This window comes from Schistocerca serialis, chromosome 7 (assembly GCF_023864345.2).
Source record: "Schistocerca serialis cubense isolate TAMUIC-IGC-003099 chromosome 7, iqSchSeri2.2, whole genome shotgun sequence".
Taxonomy (NCBI): domain Eukaryota; kingdom Metazoa; phylum Arthropoda; class Insecta; order Orthoptera; family Acrididae; genus Schistocerca; species Schistocerca serialis.
Genome location: NC_064644.1, coordinates 212,434,038 through 212,451,596, shown reverse-complemented (window position 1 = coordinate 212,451,596; position 17,559 = coordinate 212,434,038). Strand labels below are relative to the sequence as shown.

Here is a 17,559-nt window from a genome sequence, read left to right as displayed (position 1 = left end):
TATACAGTGGAGTGAGGGAAAAACCACTGTGTTCTGGTATAGTGCATAAACGAAAGGAGGTGCGTGTCCATGCGCCTACTCCACTGTGGGTTACAATATATAAAGTAGCGTGGGGAGTCTCAGATGTCAGCAGGGGGGGGGGGGGGGGGGAGTGTTGTCGGCGTGGGGCACCATCCAACTGAGCGGGGGTGACGTAAAGATCGCATGTAGGTAATTGGCGAAGAAGGCGCGGTAGCGCGGTCGGTGTTCGACTTGACTGTGGGCGGTTTGTAAGTACTGCCAGAAATCAAGGCGTGATTTGTCGCCATCATTATACATGTAGGTGATTGTCCATCCCTTGACCCATACAATCGCATGATTTTTGGCGGCGGGGAAATAAGTATTCTCAGGATGGATAAAAGTCCATGGGTCAATCGAGTTCGGCGGAACACGGAGGTAACAGGCAACGAACTGTCGGGCAAGTTTCCAGACGTCACTGGGGCAGTACAAGTCAGTTGATGGACATCGTCATCCACGAGGTGGCAAATGGAACAAAGTGGAGAGTCCTGTAGTCCGATGGCGTGAAGGCGATGGTTTGTGGCGAATTTTTCATTTGCGACTTGGTACCATGTGGCCCGGACGTGGGAGGGAAGAAAAGGCTGGTGGATATGACGCCAAACCGTGGGCCACCGCTTGGACGGATGTCTCACTTCAATATTGTTGCTGGATATGGAACGAAGCAGTGGGGTGTAAAAATCTTTAGGTTGAGGAGAACGCGTGGTCGGTAAGTGTGTGTGAGCGTAACTGAAGTCGACGATGAAATCAGAAATGTGCGCCAGATGGTGCTTGATGTGTCCTACTGGTACTGGTGGTGTTATGGTTGCGGGTACAAGAATTTCCAGCAAGCTGCGCGTAAGAGAGGTGCCCCCGTGCCACTGTTTGTGCATGGTGGACATGTACAAGGACGGTGGAGGCGAAAATAATACCAAGGTATCGTAGTTTTTGTACACACGGGAGAGGTGCTAAGTCGGCGTGTGAGAGGCCGCGTCCAATGGACATCGCCGCGGATTTAGCCACATTCATGGTACTGTCCGCTGCAGTGCCGTACGTTGATATCAAATCAAGTACCGTGTGTGTTTCACTCCGTGAGCGGATCAAGAGGAGGAGGTCGTCCGCATACGCACGACATTTAAAACTGTGCTGTCGCAAGGTGAGACCAGAAAGGTGGCTAGTCAGACTCCCGATGAGTGGCTCCAGGCTCATGGCATAGAGTAGGGTCGAAAGTGGGCAGCCTTGCCGTACGGAACGCCGGATCGCCACTGGTCCCGCCACACGGCCATTAACCTGAATCAGCGATTCAGCTGTGCCGTACAGGCGCCGGATAACGTCGATAAAGGCTGGTGGAAAACCCATACGGTTCATCACGGAGAAGAGAAAAAGATGCCGCACTTTGTCGAATGCGCTGTCAAAATCAATGGCAACCACTGCGGCGCGGAGTTTGCACGCCGCTGTCAGTGCAATTAAATCGCGACGTTCTCCTGTGGCCGTTTGTATATTAACTGAGCCGCCCGGAGTTGTCTGTTCCGGGGATAGAATGCTAGGCAGGACCTTGCGGCATCGCGTTGCCAGTAGGCGTGTAAAAATTTTATAGTCTGCACAAACAAAATCACCCGATCCGCCCTGTAGTGAATGGTATAGGCAGTCCACATCACACACTTGCTAGGCGCCTCCATTTTAAAATTAAAGATGCTTTCACATTTGAAAATAATTTTTCTGTAAAAAACAGTAAGGAATTAATTAACAATATTCAATCTGTAAGTTGTACACCTGACACTAGACTGGTGTCCTTTGACATCGTCAGCCTTTACACAAATGTTCCGGTTGATGAAACCATAAACCTTGTAAAAGAGAATCTTCTTAAACATAAAAAATTAAGTGAAACTCAGATTGCGGAACTCATTGGTTTGCTTAAGGTCATTTTAAAATACAATTACTTCACATTTAACGGGAAAATGTATGTACAGCCAGATGGTCTAGCAATGGGTAGCCCCCTCGCCGGTATTCTAGCAGAGATTTTCATCAACGCCCTGGAAACAACGTTCTTCAATTCAAGTTCAGAATTACGCCACAAAATCCGCTATTATGCACGGTATGTTGATGACATTTTCATTGCTTTTGATGGCACTGATCATGAGTTAGAGCATCTCTTTAATACTTTCAACGGTTTACATGAAAAAATTTCCTTCACAAAAGAACTTCAAAATGATAAACGTGAACTTAATTTTCTCGATTTAACAATTTCTATAGAAGATAATTCCTTCCATTTTAATATCTTCCGCAAGGAAACATATTCAGATAATGTCATTCCTGCTGACTCAACTCATCCAAAAGCTCATAAATTGGCATTTTTTCATTCCGCCATTCACCGAATGGTAACCACTCCTTTATCACCTGCGGATCAAAAAAAGGAATTGAATGTCATCAAAGCGATTGCGGTTAATAATGGGTACAACCAGAATATGATCGATTACCTGCTCAATAAGAAAATCTCCCAAAAATGTTCGACTTTGAGAAATAATCTCCCCACGGATACCACGGAAACTAAAAAAATTATTTCCATCCCTTTCTTGGGTAACTTATCGTATAGGATTAAACGACTTCTAAATAAAAAATATAACTGTAACGTCTCCTTTTCTACAGATAACAGTTTAAAAAGAAATCTTGTACAGTCAGTAGAGATTGCCAGCGATTGGTTTTCTAATTCAGGTATTTACAAGCTAACCTGTAATAACTGCCCCTCATATTATATTGGTCAAACTGGCAGAGCTGTGAAAACACGATATAAAGAACATCTTTCAGGTAAAGAAGGAACGAATATTCACAACTCTACTTTTGCTGAACACCTCTTGATAACCGGCCATACGCCTAAACAGTTAGAAGACACGGTTATCCTACATAGACAGGTCAAAGGACGGAGACTAGATCTGTGGGAAGAGCTATTTATTTTTAAACATCTAGAGCTCAAAGACGGCAATATACTGAATGATCAGTTGAATCTTGCCTGTAGACAATTTTTCGAAGGTTTTAAACCCGTACTGTTTAATATATAACATTAATGCTAGTAACCTCAGTAGTCTATTTCCTCAGGAAGCTATAATGCACTTTCAAATCTTTCAGTTCACTACCGTTTATATAATGTGTTCTTCTCACGATGTATGGCTGCCACTACAGCGGCCCTCATGTAATTCTCTCTTATTCTATAATATGTAGTAACTGGATTGTGGACCAGGTCTCTTAATTTATGTCTTTAGAGCCATTACTGATTGTTCTTGAAGTTTTGACTTATATACGTTCTATGTGCTTCACTAATATGGTAATATAACTTTTATACTCTGGCTGTATAGGCCACTGTATGTAACTCACGGCGGAAGCGCCACCTGTCTTTTTGATGTGTGTATCTACGTTATTGTTCCTATACCTCCCACAATGTCATAACGGGAGTGTTAAATGCTTTCCATTTTATTTATTATCACTCTATTTAAGAACGCATTTAATATTGATATTTCAAATGTTACTTCAGTACGCCAATAGGCACATAGTTCGCGACATGAGCGCCACCTGCCCTGGCCGCTGTGCTACTACGCTGGCCGATTTTACTCAGTCGCTTATGCCCCCTCCAACTTCCATGTACCTATTTTATTTGTCTGACAAACCCTGTTCTCAGGGCTATATTTTATATGACTAATGAAACTATGCAGATGTTTGTCTAAACGATAAGGACATATCACTTCATGTTATTATAATACTGTAAGTACCAGGAATCCTTCTCACATCTTGTAATACAATATTTTCCTAATATGTTAAACTTTATTCTTGATTCATGTTTCATACCTTAATATATATTACGATGTTCATTGCCCCCCAGGCCGTCTTCTGAAGAAGATAGATTTATATCTATTGAAACCTAGGTAAAGATTACTTTATCCTTTGCAACTGGTCGGCTGCTCTTAATCTGATTAGTCTGCGTTTAGCAAGGTCAGGGGACGGTAATGTGCTGTCGTCACCCCTGGTGTCTGTTTGTGGATGGGTATAATAAGTCCCGTGACGAAGGACGGCGGTACGGCGTTCCCCATCGTCAGCAGTTCGTGGAACATCATTGTCCACCGTGACGCCATTAGTGTGAGGAAAGCGCGATAAAATTCTATCGGCAATCCGTCGACACCAGGTGACTTATTCAGAGCGCCTTTTTTGATGGCATCGTGGACTTCGTCACGCGTAATTGGCTCCATCATCTCGTCTGCTAGGCGAGCACGCCGTTGTGACCTTGACGGCAGCGGCGTTAAATAGCAAAATGACTAGACGAATTTCCTTGATCAGTGGCAGGAGAGGAAGTAAAGACTCCAGTCTTTTAAACGACGCGGCCTGGTTGCTTCGTCAGGAACACCCACGTCTAGGTGACTCAGCGTTTCGAGCCGGGCAGTATATAGGGCACTGCCAAATCGGTGGGAGGCAGACCTGCCGTGTGCATCAAGGAGCTCACCTCGTTACTGCTGAAGTCTCGTTTCTCATGTAAGTCTCCCATTTCAGAATTCTGTCAGTGTAGACCAATGCATGTAGTTCGTTGCCTAACGTCAAAACCACCTTCTGTGTTATACAAATGAAAGGTATAAATGTCAAACTTTCTGACTTTTTAACAAAATGTGTTTCCAGTGCTATTGTGTTCTCGGTTCTCTGTTGCATGCCCCTAGACTTGTTACAAGTGCCAGATAATGGAGAGGAAATGTTCCAAACAAACATTACGAGAAGGCGTGTGATTTTTGTACCTTGCAGTGATTCCCTCGGGAGTTCCAAGTGCCATATGTAACGGTCTCTTCCATTTAGTGGATGAATTGTATGTGTATGTGGGCGAAATTTTATTGCCAGGACACTTAGAAATGAAACAGGTCTATTAAAGCAACTGCCTACACGACACTTGTTCGTCCTCTGCTAGAGTATCGCTGTGCTGTGTGGGATGCTTACCAGATAGGATCGACAGGGCATTGAAAAAGTTCAAAGAAGGGCAGCACGTTTTGTATTATCGTGAAATAAGGGAAAGAGTGTCACAGATACGATAAGCGAGTTGCGGTGACAACCATGGAAACAAAGGAGTTTCTTTTCAAGAAATTTCAGCCACCAACTTACTTCTCTGAATGTGAAAATATTTTGTCGCCATTCTACATAGAGAGAAATTGTCATCATAATGAAATATGGGCAATCAGAGCTCGTATAGAATGATTTAAGAGTTCATTTTTCTACACGTGCTGTTAGAAATTGGAACGGTAGAGAAATAGACTGAAGGTGGTTCGAAGAACCCTCTGCCAAGCACTTAATGGTGAACTGCAGAGTAGTCATGTAGATGCAGGAGATCTTGCTGCACGAAGTAGTTCTCAGGTTTCTTCATGCTTGTTTAAAATCGCCCGTTTGGGGCTGGTTACACCTAAGACACTTGTCATCTGGTCAGACCAATGTGTTGACCAAAATAAAAGGAGCACAGCTGTGTTTTCTATTGTGTTTCTGCTAAGCCTGGTATAGATTGAAGAGGTAACACACAAGTTTTTGTTTAGTTTTTTTGGCACAGTTTTTTGAGCTGCGGCACAGATTTTGCAATTATAATGAAACCATTAGATGGGTAGATCATATAACTTATGAGGAGGTATTGAATAGGATTGGGGAGAAGAGAAGTTTGTGGTACAACTTGACTAGAAGAAGGGATCGGTTGGTAGTACATGTTCTGAGGCATTAAGGGATCACCAATTTCGTATTGGAAGCTAGCGTGGAGGGTAAAAATCGTAGAGGGAGACCAAGAGATGAATACACTAAACATATACAGAGGGATGTAGGTTGCAGTAGATACTTGGAGATGAAGAAGCTTGCACAGGCTAGAGTAGCATGGAGAGCTGCATCAAACCAGTCTCAGGACTGAAGACAACAACAACAATGAAAGGAAGGAACGTAAACACGGCCTTGTTTCGCAAGATTTAAACAAGATTGTAGAGTCAGCTAAAGCTGTGAACACACTCCATATAATTGCAATGCATGCAGATGAAGTCTTTGATTTGAAAGATGCTGCTAAAACATGGTGAATGCAAGCATGTAACATCACGAACCAAATGCAGTTTACACGTTGTCAACTTAAATTAAAGGATTAAGTAACCACTAGTAGGAAAGTTAGTTAATAAGTTCAGTTGAGCAGTGTAATTTACAAGGTACCTCGGTAGCCAAGGGCGCTTGAAACTAGGCTAGGCTATGTTTTGCTCGGAACTGAAGGAGTGGTAGTTGTGTAAAATGTCCTGGATTAAATTCCAAACCACCCCGCAGTATCTCGTGAAGTGAAAGACTGTAAAAGAAATTTTTTTTTTTTCGGTTTCCTTACATGTGTTCCATGCTAGTCTTGGTCACAAGGACAACATCGAAACGGTAGTCTTTCACGCCATACATTCTCAACTTTAAGTGGGTCGTCAAAGCGAGAGCATTGGAAATGCGAATTTTGTGTTTTAGAAATGTTTTCGGCAAAGGAGACATATTTGCAGGGTCTTTCACATAAACTCGTCAAAAAAAAAAAGTGTGAGGTCCGGGTATCTAGGTGGCCGAGTACAGATTGCAGAATGCAGCAAGTACGACCGATCCAAAGAATCTACTTCACTGTGCTTGCTCAAAGATCGAAATTTTGAGCTTTCTTTTACATTCTGTGTAACTGTTACGACGTGTCACTATGCGTTAAATTGTTACACCCGTTTGTAATTTCTGTATTCGTTTTGTGTTGCCCTGTTCATACACATAAAGGTTAATACCCTCTCATTGGGTTTTGTACTATTCAATATGCACTCGGATGTGCTAGAGTCTCACTATAAATATTTCCCAAACTGTTTAGAAATCGAACCTCTGATAGATTTCACCATGGGCGTATTTATTGTCATTGTGTATACAAAACATGCGCCACTATTTCATACACGAAAGCGGCGTAAGAAACTAGCTACAATATAAATTTGCTCTCGTCGCAGTGTGGGGCAGAGGTAAGCCATTCGTTGCGGGAGCGGAAGATGGCGTCGAATTTGTCCTAATAATTATTCTTAGTTCAGCAGACACAGTAAGGAAGGAAAAGGAAGTAAGACAGCATCTACAGAGGAATGCACCAAAAGATTAGGACCCTACTGTGGAGTGTGCTCGTAGAATTAGGCGTACCGCTGATAAGCGTTCGAAGTGTCAAATCGGAATGACGTTCCGTAAGCACCGACTCCCAATAAAATAGCAGAAAAAACGCGACCTGCCAAATATAAATTTTACAGTCACAAGAACAAGTTGCCGACTGTCAGTGAAATGGTACTCCAGCACTTGAGTTTATTAACAGCACTGCTTGACGTTCTAACAGCAATGTCCATACTGATTTAGGTTGATTTCGGTCTGTTTTCAGACTGTACGCAAGCATGCCTATTACGCTGTACTATTACCCAGCAAGTCCGGGTCCGAGACTGGTCCTGGCCACAGCTAAAGCAATCGGCCTAGATGTCGACGTCAGACTTGTTGATCTGCTCGCGAAGGAGCACCTAAAGGAGGAATATCTCAAGGTACGTTGCACAGGATTTTTTCCAGACAAGCTGAACTTAGAGGTACTATCTTCGTTTAATCTTTCTATTACTTCAAACAACTATTTTCAGAACTCATGTTCATTAGTTCTCTTAATGTCTGTTGCAAAGGGATTGCCGGCTGGGGTGGCCGAGCGGTTCTAGGCGCTACAGTCTGGAGCCGCGCGACCGCTACGGACGCAGGTTCGAATCCTGCCTCGGGCATGGACGTTTGTGATGTCCTTGGGTTAGCTAGGTTTAAGTAGTTCTAAGTTCTAGGAGACTGATGACCTCAGAAGTTAAGTCCCATAGTGCTCAGAGCCATTTGAACCATTTTGCAAAGGGATTAAGAAGCCACCCTAAGAGTACTTGGCACAATTTTACGAGGGCTATTTGGAAAGGAAGATTCGATCGGTCACGAATGGAAACCACAGTGAAAATCAAAAATGTTTTATTTGGAGCACCTTCTAGCTACTTCTCTACATAGTTGCCGCTCCGACTTAGACATTGGTCGTAGCGTTGTACCAACTTCGCAACACTCTCGCGATAGAAGGCGGCCGCCTTTGCTTTCCGCCACTTCTCTACGCTGGTCTGCAGTTCTTTGGCTGTGGCAAAATGCTGTCTTCATAGTCAGCGTTTCGTGTGAACAGAGATGACTGTCGGAAGGGGGAGCTAAGTCTGAACAGTATGGTGGGTGATCAAACACTTCCCATCAAAAATGGTGTCCTCAATACCCCTGCAGTGTGCGGCCGAGAACTGTCATGAGGAAGGAAATGCATGACAGGTACGTCCGCAGCTCGTGGTCGTGCGGTAGCGTGTTCGCTTCCCACGCCCGGGTTCCCGGGTTCGATTCCCGGCGGGGTCAGGGATTTTCTCTGCCTCGAGATGACTGGGTGTTGTGTGATGTCCTTAGGTTAGTTCGGTTTAAGTAGTTGTAAGTTCTATGGGATTCATGACCGTAGATGTTAAGTCCCATAGTGCTTAGAGCCATTTGAACCAATATATATATGAACCATGACAGGTACGTTATGTGGGGGTTGCGTGAAATCAGGCGAAACCTCGCAGCGGGCAGCAATACTTGGCGGGAGGCACTATTTTCCTAGGCCTCTTTACGTGCTCACTGTGCGCTCAGAACTGAAAAGAGCAACACGACGTGATCGACAGGCATACTAGAGACACTGCCCAACACATCTGTGCAAAGCTTCACCGGATTTTCACTGTTTCGCGACGTATCGTACCTTACTTTCTGAGTAGCCCTCCTATACTGGATAGACAAAACGACGTTAACATTTAACGTTTACCACACATGTGGAAGATTGGTTTGATGCAGCTCTCCACGTGTTCTGCGCGAGCTTCTTCATCTCTACATAACTACTGCAACCCACATCAAGTTAAAATTGCATAACAGTATTTAAGCCTTCATCGCCCTCTACAATTCTTAATCCCCACATTTCCCTCCGTTACCAATCTGAGAATTATTGATGCCTCAGGATGTTTCCTATCAACCGATCCCTCCTTTTAGTCGAGCTGTGGTACAGATTTCTGTTTTCCCCAACTCGCTTCAGTACTTCCTCATCAGTTATCATATCTACCCATCTAATCGTTACAATTCTTCTGTAGCACTTCACTGCAAAACTTTTATTCTCTTCTGTTGTGAACTGTTTATTGTCAATGTGTCACTTTAGTACAAAGCTACCCTCCACGCACAGTCTTTCAGAAAGGACTTATTAACATTTACATTTATATTCAATATTATCAAATCCTCTTTTCCAGAACTGGTTTTCTTTCTCTAGCCAGTCTACATTTTACACCCTCTCTAGTTCGACTGCAGAGAAATTCTCTCTTAGCAGGACATCGTTTTATAGTTTTGTAATCATCCATATATGATCAGCACTGAAAAATTATTCTGTGTTATCCTCTTGCGTAGCTTATATGAACTGCTGTCTCAAAGATATTTATATATACCAAGGACTGTTATTGGGCGTCAAATATTTTAGATTTATCTACATATGGCATCTAGTAAAAACACGTTTCACTGAGTTGAGACATTATACATTGTTCGCTTAAGCTATGATTAAAATTTAAAATGTGACCCCACAGCCAAAGATCCAACGCGTTCAGGTCCAATGAAAGGGAACGCCACTCTAACAGGCCTCCTCCACCAATCCACCGCCCCTGAAACGCTGTGCTGAGGTACTGCCCCATGGTCCTTAGAAAATCGGGTGCTCCTCATCTGTCGGTCGGACATTCTGATACTATTTTTCTGGACTAGTTTCTGGCGTGGCGTGTGGATATGGTAGATGGTAATCACCATTGGCTATTGACTGTCGACAGGCTGACCAACCGTCGCCAAACGACGATTTCTGACTAGGCGCTTTTACGTCTAAGTATGTCAGGACAAATCAAGCTCCAACAGGAAACTTAAATGAAACTAACATCAAAGAGCTGCTAAATTTTATCATCCTTCCCTTCTTTCCATTGCTAGATTATCTAGATTCGAGGGTTTACCATATTTCCTGTTCGTCCTTCTTCGAATACGACTTTAACAAGGCTTGTTACGAGTAGTTTGTATCCATTGTTTGTTTTGTAATTAATCTGTTCACTTAGTTTTTACATCTTCCTGTAGCGCGACATTTCGAATGCTACAAGTTCCTTGTCCTACGGCTGTGCTGCTGTTTTTCGTTTTCAAAAACATTGTTTCGTTCCAAACATACAATTTTAGAAACGTTTTGTGCAATTCTAGCGTAATATTTGACAACAGCGAATTTCTGCTTCAATTTGATCGCTAAATTGTTGCTATTATTGTTTACACCATTCCTCATTAGTACGTATTTAATTTGTTCATCCTCGACTAGACTGTTGGGTGTCCTGAACATATACTATTTTTCCTACTTTCAGCCGGAAGAGTAATACGTAATTGAACAGTGGCTCTGATTCATATCCTCTATGCTCATTCACATTTCTTTTGAAATCTGTAATAACCGCTGAGTATCACGAACCAGAACGCGAATGACTGTTTTTGTTTCAGATTAATCCAGAACATACGATACCAACTTTAGACGACAACGGCTTTATTATATGGGACAGGTAAGCTACAGTTATTTACAGTTGTTTTCTTATGTAGTGGAAATGGGTTTCCCTGTAACGTATGACATGCCTGATAATACTGTGCACTTTGGCAGCCATGCGATCGCCACGTACCTCGTGTCGCAGTATGGAAAAGACAACTCTCTATATCCGAAGGACACAAAGAAGAGGGCACGAGTTGATCAACGGTTGTATTTCGAAGCTACAACGCTTTTTCCACGGTTGAAGGCCATTATAGTGAGTACAGAGATTCACGACTATTGCGGATTACCAATTCTATCCTTACTCAATTCTGGGCTAGAACACATATTAACTGAATTAAATACACTGAAATGAAATTAAGGGAAGCATTGGGGGTACATCTTGGATATTCGGGAATCCAGCCGGATGTTCAAGTCGTTCTCGCACGATATTTTAACATCGTGCCTCGCTGTCTTCTTCAGGTAGCACCTGAAGAAGACAGCGAGGCACGCTGTTGAAATATCATGCGAGAACGACGCGAACATCCGGCTGGATTCCCGAATATCCAAGATGTCAACAGATCGCCGGGAAAGCATGAAGAATTACATTGGGGGTACAGTTACAAAAAATGCGATGACGTGAAATACCAGAGAAATGCTGTTGGTAACACATCGGAATTCTATGTCAGACCACCTGCTTACCATGGACAGGTCATCTGAGCAGTGAAATCAGTTCAGCTGATTTGTGTTCCTACGGCAGGTTAAGCCGCGCCCTTTCGTCAAACAGGTGGTGGTATTTTGCACTGGGAGACCTTCGGGTTGTTGATTCTGGAAAACAGGAGGAAAATATGACATTGAATGTTTGGTTTGGTCATGAAAGTGTGCTCGAATACAATGATCTCCTCCATAAGAACCAGCAAGGATTACAAAAATATCGGTAATGTGAAACCCAAATGAAATGGTACGCCACTTCGGCGTTAATATAATTAGCTGTTCGATGGGAGGGTCATAATAATAATAATAATATTTCAAACACGATTCACAATTAAATAACAAAGTTCAATAAACATTTCTTTTCAAAGGTTACATTACACACTACTTATAATGAAATTATTTGGATCTTGACTGCAGCCGCGCGGGGTAGTCGCGCGGTCTTGGGCGCCTTGCCACGGTTCGCGCGGCCCCCCCCCCCCCCTCCCCCCCCCGCCCCCCGCCCCTTCCGGAGGTTCGAGTCCTCCCTTGGGAATGGGTGTGTGTGTGTTGTACGTAGCTGAAGTTAGTTTAAGTAGTGTGTAAGTCTACGGATCGATGACCGCAGCAGTTTGGTCCCATAGGAACTTACCACAAATCTGCAGTTTTCTCGATTGTAAACTTTTTCCAAAAGAATACAAAATCAAATATAGAATTAGTATTTTTAAATAGGCGTCATCGCAGACAGTCACAGCCTAGCGGATTCAGTGGCCATAACAGATCACCCAACAGGACCCACAGGCATGAGTAGAGGGTAGTTATGTTCAAATCAATACAACATACTTACAGTCCGCGGCTCGTGGTCTTGCGGTAGCGTTGTCGCTTCTCGCTTCCCGCGCACGGAGTCCCGGGTTCGATTCCCGGCGGGGTCAGGGAATTTCTCTGCTTCGAGATGACTGGGTGTTGTGTATCATTCATCATCATTCACTCGCAAGTCGTCGTAGTGGCGTTAAAGAACTTGTGCAGCGGCGGCTACCAATGCCATAGGCTCACTATTATTAACGGACTAACAACTAAGATTACTTTTCAGACATAAACAGCGCATCAATAAAAATTTTTTGAAGCAGAGAGCTAAAACATTTTAAAATCTTAAACCATGGCACGGTAGAAAAGGCCTGTAGATATCAAAATATTTTGAATACTGGTCCTGGATTGGCATTAACGGCCAGAAATACAATGACGTAAAAAAAATCGCAACAACAAGGAGTTGAGCGACATAAACGAAAGTTGGTGGATGTGTGTCTACAGCTCAGAGATGACGTCTATTCATATTTCGAAGCAGTCGCACAAAGTGCGGCTACTAGTGCCACTACGAGGAAGCAAATTAGGTTTGATGTAAATACACGCTCAGTCGGTTGTGAGCGTTAGTTACCTTTGAGACAGGACGTGGTGAGCTGATGTTAGTCAAGAATGCCTTAAAGGCGACAGAGACGCTATTATCAACACATTATCAGCACCTCACTGAGTGTGACCGATTTCGTGTTATACGGCTACGAGAAGGTGGATGTTCCTTCTGCGATACTGCAGAGAGACAGGGCAGGGATGTACCTATTGTGCATGACTGATAGCAGCGGTCTGTCACGACAACGTGGGGTCGCAAGAAGACCAGAGAGGGAAGACCATTGTGTTTGGCGTATGGCTGTGTCGCATCGTAACTGCACCTGCAGCAGCACTTTGAGCAACAGTTGGCACCACAGTGACACAACGAACTGTTAGAAATCGGCTACTTCGACAGCAAGCGCCCTGTAGCGTGCACTCCCCTGACCCAAAACCAACATCATTTACGACAATAATGGTGTTAAGCGAGAGCTCACTGGAGGGCAGGATGGAGATCTGTTGCGTTTTCGGATGAAAGTTGATTTGGCCTCAGCGCCATTGATGGCCGTGTGTTGGTTAGAAAAAGGCCAGGTGAAGACCTGCACAATCTATGTGCTGGACAGACTGGACCTAAGCTTTGAGTTATGGTCTGGAGTGCAATGTCGCAGGAGCATTCTCGTGATTATCCCACGCACCCCAACTGCAAAACTGTATTTCAGTCTGGTGATTCGACCTGTTGTGCTGCCATTCATGGAGAGCATTCCAGGAGGTGTTTTCCAACAGAATAACGGTCGTCCACATACAGCTGTTGTAACCCAACGTGCTCTACAGAGTGTCGACATTTTGCCTTGGCTTGCTCGATCACCAGATCCGTCCCGTCGAGCACATATTGGACATCATCGAACTACAAATTCAGCGCTTGTGGATACCGTCCCTAAATTGACCGACCAAGTGCAACAGGCATGGAACTCCATCCTACAATTTGAAGTTCTGCACCTGTGCAACACAATGCATTCAACATTCTGGAGGTTACATCGGTTATTAATGGACCAGCATTTCATATTTGCAATGGCTCATCTCGCACCTACATTAACCTGTGATCTTGCAGTGTTAATTACATAAATATGTTACCTAGAGACATGTTCTACATTAATTATGTTTTGGTGTTGTGATTTTTTCCGTCAGTGTAATTTAAATCTTGAATTATTTTTTTAAAATTCAATCTCTTTAAGAACATTCCAATATGGTTCCAGAAGACCTCTACTTTAAACAGCACTGATCGTAATAAATGAAATTAAAAATGTTAACCTAAAAACAAGTACATTCTTGAGGTTTAATAACTACAAGAAATTCAGGACGGTAACGACCAGCTACGCAGTAAAATTTATACTGATTTCGTGAACTACAATTAAACGGAAAATGCCGTATAACAGACTTTCAATGGCAGCTGCTGTTTGTGAATCCAACTGTTTAATGGAACGGGTATTACACCCACTGCTGAATGCGCTGCAATGATTCCAAAATCTCATTCAGACTGCACAGCACCTTTACAACTTAACAAACACAAACTTTTCTTCGCTATAAAGGTGTTCTAATCAATTTGGCCAATATTGGGAAGTCACGTAATTCTCAAGATTACGATAACCAAAGAATGGAACAGCTTTGCTCTCCAAAATGCTCTAAGAGAATACATTTTAACTACTCTCATTAATCGCAATGCAACCTTAACACAGACGCTAAGAAAGTTCGCTCAACAGCTTGATGTCAACTCACGTTCAAAAGTTACTTACAAAATACCAGACGCACAAAGGTTGTCATGCGTATTCATTGCGTTACATTCCCCGTAACTGACAACTTACGACATAATACAGACACCAGCGGAATCAATTTCCATTGAAATTTGTAATGTTTCCTATAATGCAAGAGAGCAGGTTATACAGTTCTATAGTCAATCTACAAATGAGTCACACGCTGGTAAACCACATACAAAATTGCAGCACTTCGTTACACGAATATCAGTTTTAGTCCTCCCAAGTAGCCATATCGATTAATACGTGCACATTCCCGGTACAGACAGTTAACATCAAAGTGCATGAAATCCAGAGCAAGGCGTTCCACTGACGAGGGCCACACAGTACATCCCAGAACCGTGCAGGTGAGCTGGTATACTATCCCGGGTGGCCAGGCGCCTGAAACCCACTCCCATAGCCACGTCACGACAAGTGGTCCCGGCTCGCCACGCTTGCACTCAGCTGGTGCTGACTTCCAGGTGACTGGCTGAACCATCACTCCACGACTGCCTCTCGCCGGTCTGATCACTGCCCGCATGCACCCTCTTCCCCACACCGCGCCCTCTACTCCACCCCGGCGTGGCTCTGTCAAAGATAGCGACAACCGCCTGGAAATAAGTTCAATAGGAGCCCACATGTCTCGGCAATTAACTCTTCTTTTACATGTCAAGCTGAAAGCCATGGACTGAGCCAGTCTGGTAGACACAGTAGTTCTTGACTTCCGAAAATCATTTGACTCAGTACCGCACCTACGCTTACTTATCGAAAGCACCGTCGTAAGAGATATCGAGCGGATTTTCAGACTGGGATGAGCGTTTTTGGTAGGGAGGACGAAGCGTGTTATCAGAGATACAGAGTAGAAGTAACTTCGTGTATGCTCCAGGAAAGTATATTGTGTCCCCTGCTGTCCATGTTCTACATTAACCTTGCACACGATATTAATAGTAACCTCATCCTTCTCGCAAATGATGAAGCTTTCTACAATGAAGTGTAAAATGAGAAGAGCTGCACAAGTATTCAGTCAGATACTGATAAGTTTTCACAGCGGTACTAAGTTTGACAACTCGCTTTAAGTGTTCAGAAACATACAACTGCGCGCTTCACAGAACGAATATACATCTGGACATTGTGGCGAAGCCATTACACAAGTGAATCAGGGCAGTTTAGAGAAGAACGCGGTTTTGCTTCGTCGCCAATGTTGTGGTTGACAGGGGAGGCAACACTGTGTTACTAGAGGAGGCCGAAATGCACGCGTTTCAGCTCACGCAGGCTGGCGTGAGGTCTGGAACATGACAAGGAAATTAGAATTTAGAAAAACGGACGTAGCTGGTGGAATACTTAACTTTAATCCATTAATGATGAACGTCAGTTTTGACGGTACATGATTCACAATATCAATAGTAACTGATAATGGCGCCTTGCTAGGTCGTAGCAAATGACGTAGCTGAAGCCTATGCTAAACTATCGTCTCGGCAAATGAGAACGTAAGTAGGCAGTGAACCATCGCTAGCAAAGTCGGCTGTACAACTGGGGCGAGTGCTAGGAAGTCTCTCTAGAACTGCCGTGTGGCGGCGCTCGGTCTGCAATCACTGATAGTGGCGACACGCGGGTCCGACGTATACTACCGGACCGCGGCCGATTTAAAGGCTACCACCAAGCAAGTGTGGTGTCTGGCGGTGACACCACATTCCTCCCCCACAAATCGGCGTACGGTTGTGGTATAAGGCTTCCGCCCTGCGTGGGGAGGACCCCATGTTGACGTATGCGCCGAGGTGGGGAGCCTAACAACAGGCGAGGCTGTGCCACCCGCACCCTGCCATTCGGACCGCGGGGAGCTAGGAAACGCCTGAAAACCTGCTCCAGGGTGCACGCCAACATGGGGTGTATGCATCCGCAGAGAGACAGGAGGGGCCGAAGGGTCGACCTCCATCGGACCGGGGCACCCGACGGGCGAAGGCGACATACGGTCCGGAGCGGGTAAGAGTTCCATGTCGGAGGACAACTGGTCACGGGAAGCGATCGGCGGCGCGTGACCCAGGGAGGCGCCCGGCGGTTGCAGCGACGCGTCCACTGCGGGCGTCGCCGGCAGGAGAACAGGCGGCGGTGGCGGCGTTGGCGGCGGCGCGTCGCCATGGGGCAAAATGGAAGGCATCGTCGGTAACACCTGGTGCTGAGGCGTGACAGTAGATGGGACCCCAGGGCGCTGACCGGCCGGCACCGTCGCTGAAAACAGACGGCGAGCGGCAGATCCCGTGCGACGACAGAGGCGCAGCTGGTTGAGATGCCGGCGCACCTCTCCAGAGTCGCCCAAAACCAGATACATAGCGCGTCCGAGGCAGCGAAGAATGCGCCCTTCGAGCCAACGCCGTGAACCTCGGTAGTGGCGGTAGTAGACAACGTCGCCTAGGGCAAAAGCAGTTGTCTGCCGCTGCACAGGAACCTGACAGGGCGGATGTAGCAAAGACATCAAGGTTCGATGAGGGCGACCGTGGAGCAACTCAGCCGGCGAGTGACCATCTCGGGACTGAGAGTGATACGAGGACAAAAAGAGCAATAACGCGTCCTCCCGAGAATGCGACTCTTTAAACTTCAACATCTGTGACTTGAAAGTCCTGACCAATCGTTCAGCGGCACCGTTTGACTGTGGTGAAAACAGCGCGGACGTCAGATGTTTAATACCATTGGCCTTGCAGAATGACTGAAATTCTGCGGACATGAATTGTGAGCCATAGTCGGAAACAATAGTCTGTGTAAGACCTTCAATGCAAAAGATAGCAGATAACGGTTGGATGGTGGCAGATGACATCGTGGAAGACATCCGGACAACAAAAGGAAAATTACTGAATGAATCTACAACAACCAACCATCGAGCATTCCAGAATGGACCAGCAAAATCGATGTGTTGGCGTTTCCAAGGGGAAGTGGCTTTTGGCCATACAAAGAATTTCCGCGGTGGTGCTGATTGTTGTTCGGCACACACCATGCAAGAAGAGCACATATTCGTAATCGCGGCATCGATTCCGAACCAGGTACAGTGCTGACGAGCAAGTTGTTTCGTTCTCACTATACCCCAAT

At 44.8% G+C, this 17,559-nt stretch overlaps 1 protein-coding gene across 2 annotated transcripts in view; it reads left to right on the top strand.

Annotated features, from left to right (window-relative positions):
* The window catches only part of LOC126412321 (glutathione S-transferase 1-like), a 57,625-nt gene that overhangs the window by 31,886 nt on the left and 8,180 nt on the right, over positions 1-17,559 (top strand). The window contains exons 1-4 of one of the 2 annotated variants that reach the window (XM_050081841.1): positions 4,444-4,548; positions 7,430-7,583; positions 10,609-10,667; positions 10,763-10,904. In XM_050081841.1, coding sequence (XP_049937798.1) covers positions 7,443-7,583; positions 10,609-10,667; positions 10,763-10,904 — 342 coding nt within the window. In that variant the 5' untranslated portion in view covers positions 4,444-4,548; positions 7,430-7,442. Of the gene's footprint in view, positions 1-4,443; positions 4,549-7,429; positions 7,584-10,608; positions 10,668-10,762; positions 10,905-17,559 lie in introns of those variants that run through there. The other variant, XM_050081842.1, reaches the window with a different exon arrangement.